Below are 8,434 nucleotides of genomic sequence, written 5' to 3'. Positions count from 1 at the left end.
CAAACTATCCTGAATTCTTATGTGTGTCAATTTTAATATTTTACATGTTAGTTTCATAATTTTATATGTTTGTTTTATAAATTAAATAATTAATTTTTGTAAATTGGACAGAGTTTGTGTTTGATCTATCAATATAAGAGATACTTAAACTACATGGATACTACGCTAAAAGGCTCTACATTTTACTACGCTAAAAGAGTACTATATTACTAGTCTTTAAGCAAATAAATAATCTAAACTAGATAAAAACAACAATACATTTAATCACAAAACATTCACGAAAATACATATAAAACAGTAAAAGAAATTTATTAAATATTTTTATTAACAAATAATAACGATTTTTTAATTTTTACATATTTTTTTAGAACACTAATATCTTAGTCCGGATAAAAATAACATACTAGTTTAATCGTAAAAATAAAACACAAAATAACATGAAAACACATTCAAAACAACTAATATGCATTATTTATACGAGTTTCGACATAAACTAAATCGAAATACCTCGATTTATGTTTTTCGGAAAGTTGATAAATTGAAAATTTGAGTCCGAAACAAGCAAACCACAACAATAGAAGGCTTGGCTACGATGCAGGACCTCCAATCTTGTCGTTTTTGTGTGACGGGTGGGATCCACTCGGATTTGTTTTGGAGAATTTTTTTTTGGTGGGGGGAGGGGGACTGTTCAGATTTTTTTAAAAAAGGGGAAGGGGACTGGTTTTAATCGCGGGGAAGAAGGGAAGGGGACCGTTTTTATCTATGTATAGCGCGGTATATAACAACGCTTTTATATATCGCGCTATGCATAGTTGTCTTATCAGCCTATGCATAACGCGGTTTATAAGGGCGTTATATATGTATAACGCTCTTTTAAAGAGCGTTATACCTTAACGTGTGTGTGTGTGTGTGTGTGTGTGTGTGTGTGTGTGTGTATATATATATATATATATATATATATATATATATATATATATATATATATATATATATATATATATATGGTAACTCTTCTTTTTTGTTTTTCGCGCATTTTGGTCGGCAAAACAACCTAATAAGCGGACTGAGGACAAGCAATGTACTAGAAGCAAAACCCGTTAGACAAAGCGACGTGCAAAGCCTATTCTGATTGGACAACATTTTTTAAAAAGTCAATAGAAAAACAAAAAGACTAATAGGGTAATTCCGTAAATAAACGAAAATCAAGGTTTAAACCGAAAAGGAACTTTCTATAATTACTCTAACGACCCTCAAATTTCCACAATGGGCAAATGGCTCTGTCCAAGCATGAGCAAAGAACAAGTCTAAAATTAGTCTTCTCAGTTGAATCATTTCTACTAGTTTTGTTACTCTTCTCACTTTTCATCTCTTCATTCTCTGAGATCTTTTTCGAAGAACAGTTTGATGGTACTCATTATTTTTCTTTTCTTTATTCTTTTAATGCTATTTCATAGTTTCATTTTTGATCTTGCTGTTCCATACCTTTTTTTTTTTTTTTTCTGTAAATGGTATGAAAAGAATTGACTTTTGATACTTCTGATTAGACCCAATAAATTTCCAATGAAATATTGCCCCTTTTGTGACATAGAATAAAACTGGAATGATTACAGAGAAGATTAGCATGGCCATGTTTGAGGATTGTCTATATTTTTTTATTACTATCCACTTAGAATTTTTTTCCTTCTTTAAAAGAACTGGGAGATTTTTGGATTGGATGAGCTTATGGTTAATTCAAATGAAGCATGAAATCAATTGGTGAACTTCTTTTTTGTGTCTTTTCACTAGTTCCATTGTATTTTTAGTTGATCCAGAAGTTGCTTGAAGGGGAAAAAAAAAAGAAGATTTTTTGGGCTGCAGAAGTTATGGGCGAGTTTGAATGAATTATTGATACATGGGGTGGACTTATTTTTGTATGAATATGCTTGAATTATTGATGTAGTTATTAGTGACTTTATGAGCAGAAGAGTCAGATCAGTCCACTTCTGTATAAGCTCTTGCTTCATAGTTAGAGGATTACTGTGGGATTGTTGATCCCTTTTGCTGTGATTACACACTGATTAATTTATTGTTTTCTTGTTTCTTTTCCTTGTTGTGTTGTTAAAAAGATGATTGGCGGAGCAGATGGGTGAAGTCTGACTGGAAAAGGAGTGAAGGGAAAGCAGGTTCATTTAAGCATACAGCTGGAAAATGGGCTGGTGATCCTGATGATAAAGGTGCTTCGACTCTTATCAGTTCTTTTTTGGAAGTGTTCATGTGTGTAAAAAAAGCTTTCAGATGGACTCTTCAGCTATTCTTATATGCTAAACCGTCCACTACTAATCACAAAAAAAAGAAAGGAGACAATAAAGTACACTGGAAATCCACTTTCTAAATCCTCGCTATGAGACAAACCTGAAACTATTAGGATTCTTTTGTAGCCATTTAACATTTTGCAATTTTGTGATGGTTATAATTCATTTGACTAAAGACCCCATGAAGCTGACAAGTCCATGGACATTTGTTTAAATGGCTTCAGTGGCAGATTTCAGGATGATTGTGATTTTGCAGGTATTCAGACGTCAAATGATGCCAAACATTTTGCCATCTCTGCTAAGGTACCAGAATTTAGCAACAAGAACAGAACGTTGGTTGTACAGTATTCTATAAAGTTTGAGCAGGACATTGAATGTGGTGGAGGTTACATAAAGCTTCTCTCTGGATATGTCAACCAGAAGAAATTCGGGGGAGACACCCCTTATAGGTTTGTTTCTCACTATGTTTTTAAGACATCCCATACCGGAGAAGAAAGTTTAGAGTTGCGTAGACACGAATTTCATAAGATCTGTTTGTATTCTGTGATATTTTGGCTTGCAGACCCAGAATTTGATTTCTGAAAAAGGGGGAGTATAAACTTAGTTCTCATGTGAAATGCGTTTCTTTTAAGAGATATACTAATCATCTGCCTGAACTAAATTCTGTAAATTGTCACTCCTGAGCCCCGATTTTCACTTTTATCTGAAAGTACACCAAGCCAGCTTGTCGATGGCCTTAATTAGTAAAAGGGGTTGTGAGTTCAGATAAACATTGGTCAAACTTCAGCTTGTTTATCTCCCTGATTAGAAAGTGGTTATGAGATTGGATACACATCTAACCTTGGTCAAACTTCAATGATCGGTATGTGCAAACTGAGTGTAGTTACTGTAAATAGGTTCAAGGATCAAAATTAAAGCTAGCACAAAGAGGTGAGCAATAGAGTTCCTTTATCTAAACAAGCCAAAAAGTGCCAGATGTTCCTTTTATGTATAAGCTCTAGGTTACATAGTTTTTATAGTAGTTTGTTTACATGGTACGTACTTTTTCCACTTTAATTTACAAAAGAGTTTTTGTTTCTGCAGTATGATGTTTGGACCGGATATCTGTGGTACACAGACAAAGAAACTTCATGTTATACTTTCCTACCAAGGCCAGAATTATCCCATCAAAAAGGATCTACAATGTGAAACAGACAAGTTAACCCATTTCTACACATTCATTCTTAGACCTGATGCATCATACAGCATCTGGATTGATGGTCGAGAAAGGGATTCTGGAAGCATGTATACGGACTGGGATATCCTTCCTCCTCAGAAAATTAAAGATGTAAATGCAAAAAAGGTATTTCAGAAAAAAGTTAGGTGCTTTAGGCAAGACTTGTTTGTGCCCCTAAACCCAATTCATGTGTATTGTTACATTGGCACCTTCAACAGTTTGGCGCAGAAATCCTATTTATCAGCTATTTCCCCCCAATTTCTTCTATTGATATTTTGACAATTTTAGGTTCTTCTTTGCATTCCTTTCCTTTACTTATTCTGTAAAAATTTCTGATACTCGTCTGCTCATTTTCAAATGCCTTATGTGATTTCCATTGCTTATAGCCTGCAGATTGGGATGATAGAGAATATATAGAGGACCCAAACGAGGTCAAACCAGAGGTAGTTCATACTGCACATTTCGTCAGTTTTCTTTGGTTTCTTATGCTTTGAGTTGGTTTTTTGAATTTTTCCTTATTGCACTACTTTTTACTCCAGGGATATGACTCTATTCCAAGAGAGATTCCTGACCCAAAAGCTAAAAAGGTTAGTTCAGCAGGCTTTAATGTACACTGTCTTAATGTAACCCATGTTATGGATGATGTTCTGAAGTTAATTTTTCTGAGGTGTGGTTATTCTGAAAAGGCTCTTTTCTTTAGTTTTATAAATCAGTTTTTTACTCCTTGGCAGTGAACTTTTTTATTTTTTTCCTCTGTAGTGATTTTTTTCGTTCGCATGTAGTTTGCTAACCAATTTGTCTGTTATATCACTACAAACATTCTTATTCTTTGTAAAACTAACTTTATTCCACAAGTGATGTACTCGCTTGTCATCACTGTCTTAGCGGGTTTCTTTACTTCCCCATCCGCACTTATAGAAAATGTTAAGTCCTTTTTCAGTAGTAACGGAGGGGGAATGTGTACAAATACTTCATTGTCCTTCCATATATCATAGTTGAGACATGTTAGAGGCCTGTTTACACCAATGAACTTACATCTTGTAACTTAGCAAGCTAAACTTCCAAAGTTGCTATTCTATTTTAGCCTGATCACTGGGATGATGAAGAGGACGGTATCTGGAGACCACCAAAAATACCTAATCCAGCGTATAAGGGTCCATGGAAACGGAAGGTATGTGAGAATCTTTCTGACTTCTAATTATGAAGCTTGAAATCTTCGAGTTGTAACTGGAATATCTACTTAGCGAGTGTATCTTATGTCCCAGAAAATAAAGAACCCTAATTATAAAGGTAAATGGAGGACTCCTTGGATTGATAATCCAGGTAATGGATGTATGCATTTGTATCGAGATGCATTTTAATACACTTGCCAATGTTCTGACGTTTTGTCATTGTATCGAAAATCCGTTCTGATCTCTCTCTCTCTCTCTCTCTCTCTCTCTCTCTCTCTCTCTCTCTCCAGAATTTGAAGATGATCCTGACCTCTATGTGCTGAAGCCTATCAAATATGTTGGGATCGAAGTTTGGCAGGTAAGTTGAGTAGACTGAACTAGGATAATGTTGTCTTTTCACATGTAGGTTTTCCTCTATGAAATTAGAACGGGTGATGTACTGATGTGTTTTGTCATGGGCTGCAGGTGAAGGCAGGTTCTGTATTTGACAACATACTGATATGCAATGAGCCGGATTATGCAAACAAAGTGATTGAGGAAGTCTTTGCTAATAGGGAGGTTTGTCCTTGATCCCTTGTCCTATGTTGACTGGTGCTAGCTTCCTTGCTTCTTCAAAACTTGGATTTCTTGAAACCAATATCTGCAGGCTGAAAAGGAGGCTTTTGAGGAAGCAGAGAAAGTGAGAAAAGCAAAAGAGGAAGAGGTTGATATCCAGTTTTCATTTATTTAATACGCATATCATGTCTTTTCTGGGCGCAAGTGCTAAAGTAGTGGGAATTTTCAGGAAGCCCGACGAGCAAGAGAGGAAGGTGAAAGGAGGAGAAGAGAAAGGGATAGGGACAGGCATAGAGATAGAAACAAGAGGGTCAGTGTTTCAGATCTTCTGAACTCAACATGCTATGTGCTTTTCCCTTTAGTTTTCTGCCATCATTTACTCTCTTTTTCCCTTGCCCCATTTCTTATTTTGTTGTAATTCCTTCCTAGTTCGAGATCGTAGCTACTCTGTTTTCAATTTCTATGACTATCACTTTCTGCTTGTTTAACTTCTTTGAATGATTCGGAGTTAGCTGATTATGACTTGATTATACACTTTATCTCTGACAACTTTGTCTTCCTTTTGTTATCAAATTTCAAGCTCAAGTAGCTTTTAAGCTAAAAAGCCATAAGTTGGGAACCCTCAACTTATGGCTTTGGTTGCTCAATAAGCATTCAATCAGACCTAATTAGAGCTTCTGGCCAGTGATTTGGTCTTCATGTTAAACAAATTCAGTAAAGCAATAATAATCAATTACAATGATAAACTTTGTAGTATTCATTATGCCACTCTGGTATTCTATGTCAATTTCTCTTTTTCTTTCCCCAGTAATTCTGTTGGTTAAATAGTGTCTAACTTTGCTGACAAATTTTTGTTTTGCAGCGCTATCACCGTGATTACGATGATGATTATCATGTAAGTTCAGAATGAACTGTTCTTCTCTTCCAACTCTCTCGCTCCCCCGGATTTCCTAAGAGTCTTCCAATAACCTCACTTATCCTCTAAATCTTTGCTTTCTTGTCGCTCTTCTTGGATAATAAGCTGAGTATAAAAAGCTCTCCTACTTGTTTACTGGCTTATAAAATTAAATCTACTTCAGATACTATGAGTCAAAAACATTTATGGAGTTGCTTTAAAAATTGTTGCAATGAAATTTAATTTGGCTTGGCCCAAAAAAAACAAAAACAAGTTTGGAGATGCTTTTTATAATGTATATATCAGACATGGTTTCTTGTATCATAGATGATGTTGGTACTCTTTTTGTTGCAGGATGAACTTTGACTTGGTGTTATAGGCCATATTACGTCTTCCATTCTTGAGAAGGAAATCTTAGCTTCATTCATTTGGGCTTTGGGTGTTCTTCCTGTTGTATTTTACTAACAGTAGCTTTATCTTTGCATAGTGCAATGTTAGGCGCAAGACAGTTTTATTTTTCCTTCTTATTTAGCTTCTTTTAAAAAGGTGCTTTGCCAACCAAAACATGGCTCAGTATTTTAAAATCTAGTTAATATTTTGTGGATTATCTTATCATCTTCTTAATACTAACGAGGGGTGTGTTGAGAATGAAGAAATTTTTGGTAGAGAGCATTTCATCCCCTCGGATTCCTGTTAAATTGGAAAAAATATATATCATATTCTTCAGTCTTTAACTAGAAGAAATTTATCTTATTCTTCTGTCAAATTGCTTTTTGTGCTGCCCGTGACAAATTTACAGTGAAATTTATTTTGAATCTGCCTAACCTTTGAGTGTTCGTTTGCAGCTTTAAAGTTTAAAACATTTTGCCCATTAATTGTTTTTTTCCTTTTATATGGTCTAGGGATGAAGCTTTTCTCTTTTAAGTAAGAGTACGAGTTTGTAAATTGGTCTCGGTTTTCTAGTACAAAACTACCGAGCAGGGGTAAAAATACGATAAGTAGATACATAATTTCGAGTGTGATCAAACAACCAAAAATCAGACAATTATAGAGCGGCCTGTGATTGAGTGATAGATTGATCGACGACGGAACGAAACACGAAACTTTACGACATGGAAATTTTATCTCCTATAGTAAACTATTACACCCTATTTATTATAAATCAAAACAATTTCAAAATATTATTATTTATAGCTACTTTTTTTATTTTATAACAAAATAGATATTTATTTTATACCCTACTATTGAGGCGTGAAATACGCCAGTTATGTTCTTTCTCTCTCTCTTCCTTCTCTCTCTATCACTAAGATTCTTAATCCTCTCTCTTCTCCCTCAAATCTCTCTCCCATTTCCATCAAGGCAGCCATCATAACAGCCATTTTTGGTGGCGATGGTGGACTTTCTGAAGCGAAGAGAATAGATCTGAAGCGAAGATGGAGTAGGCGAATAGATCTGGCCATGGCTACGGATTGAGCTTTTGGAAATCTGAAGCAGAGTTGTCGGAGAAGATTTGAGGGCCAAGTTTTTGTTCGTCTCCATTTTTAGTTTTAATACAATGTACTCCCTCCGTTTCAATTTATGTGAACCTATTTCTTTTTTAGTCCATGTCAAAAAGAATGACACATTTCCTTATTTGAAAATAATTTACCTTTATGCAATGATTTATAGCCACACAAAATATATATGCCTCATTTTACACCACAAGTTTAAAAGTCTTCTCTCTCTTTTTAAACTCCGTGCCCAGTCAAATGGGTTCACATAAATTGAAACGGAGGGAGTATACAGTATTTTGCTTGGCCGAAAAACTCCATCTACGGCAAACTTTCTTCTCTTCATTGCTATTGAGTCACATACAATGATACAAATACATTGTATTCTGTACAAATACACTCAAATACATTGTACTTTTGTATAAATACATTATTTTTTGCCTGTATTTATGTATTCCGAAGGTCTGTATTTTTTTAATATAGTCGAATTGAATATGGTGAGTTGAATATAATGTATAATAGTGAATAATGAATATTGGTGAATTGAATACAACTGTAGCGACCCGACCGGTCATTTTGAGAGTTATAGCCCCGTTCCCCCATTTATTGCTCATTTTGTGCTTTATAGCTGCTATGTAACTTGTCGGGGTAATTAGTTCGAGTCATAAAAAGTTTCGAAATGAGTTGAGACACTTAGTCTCAAGGTTGAAAGTTTAAGTTGAAAAGGTTGACTAGATGTTGACTTGCGTATAAACGACTCCGGAATAGAGTTTTGATGGTTCCGTTAGCTCCGTTGGGTGATTTTGAACTTGAAA

General features: G+C 35.0%; 1 protein-coding gene across 1 annotated transcript; it reads left to right on the top strand.

Moving 5' to 3' along the window:
* The first annotated feature begins 1,247 nt into the window (after positions 1 to 1,247).
* Positions 1,248 to 6,794, top strand: LOC107769282 (calreticulin-3). Its single transcript, XM_075227858.1, has 14 exons — positions 1,248 to 1,407; positions 2,106 to 2,213; positions 2,548 to 2,740; positions 3,375 to 3,633; positions 3,894 to 3,950; positions 4,047 to 4,094; positions 4,592 to 4,678; positions 4,773 to 4,830; positions 4,970 to 5,037; positions 5,145 to 5,237; positions 5,326 to 5,382; positions 5,464 to 5,544; positions 6,097 to 6,129; positions 6,484 to 6,794. Exons 1-14 carry the CDS (start codon positions 1,272 to 1,274, stop codon positions 6,493 to 6,495), a joined length of 1,290 nt encoding a protein of 429 aa, XP_075083959.1. The 5' UTR covers positions 1,248 to 1,271; the 3' UTR covers positions 6,496 to 6,794.
* The last annotated feature ends 1,640 nt before the right edge of the window (positions 6,795 to 8,434 follow it).

Source organism: Nicotiana tabacum, chromosome 13 (genome assembly GCF_000715075.1).
Source record: "Nicotiana tabacum cultivar K326 chromosome 13, ASM71507v2, whole genome shotgun sequence".
In the NCBI taxonomy this organism is placed as follows: Eukaryota; Viridiplantae; Streptophyta; class Magnoliopsida; order Solanales; family Solanaceae; genus Nicotiana; species Nicotiana tabacum.
Note: the sequence above shows the minus strand (reverse complement) of the source record. Positions and strands in the feature narration are given on the sequence as shown.

Excerpts from the sequence above, each read along its gene's own strand:
- LOC107769282 (XM_075227858.1), top strand. The coding sequence starts at position 1,272 with ATGGCTCTGTCCAAGCATGAGCAAAGAACAAGTCTAAAATTAGTCTTC. Across the intron at positions 3,951-4,046 it reads CAAACGAGGTCAAACCAGAG|GGATATGACTCTATTCCAAG; the intron begins GTAGTTCATACT and ends TTTTTACTCCAG. Across the intron at positions 5,038-5,144 it reads TTGGGATCGAAGTTTGGCAG|GTGAAGGCAGGTTCTGTATT; the intron begins GTAAGTTGAGTA and ends CATGGGCTGCAG.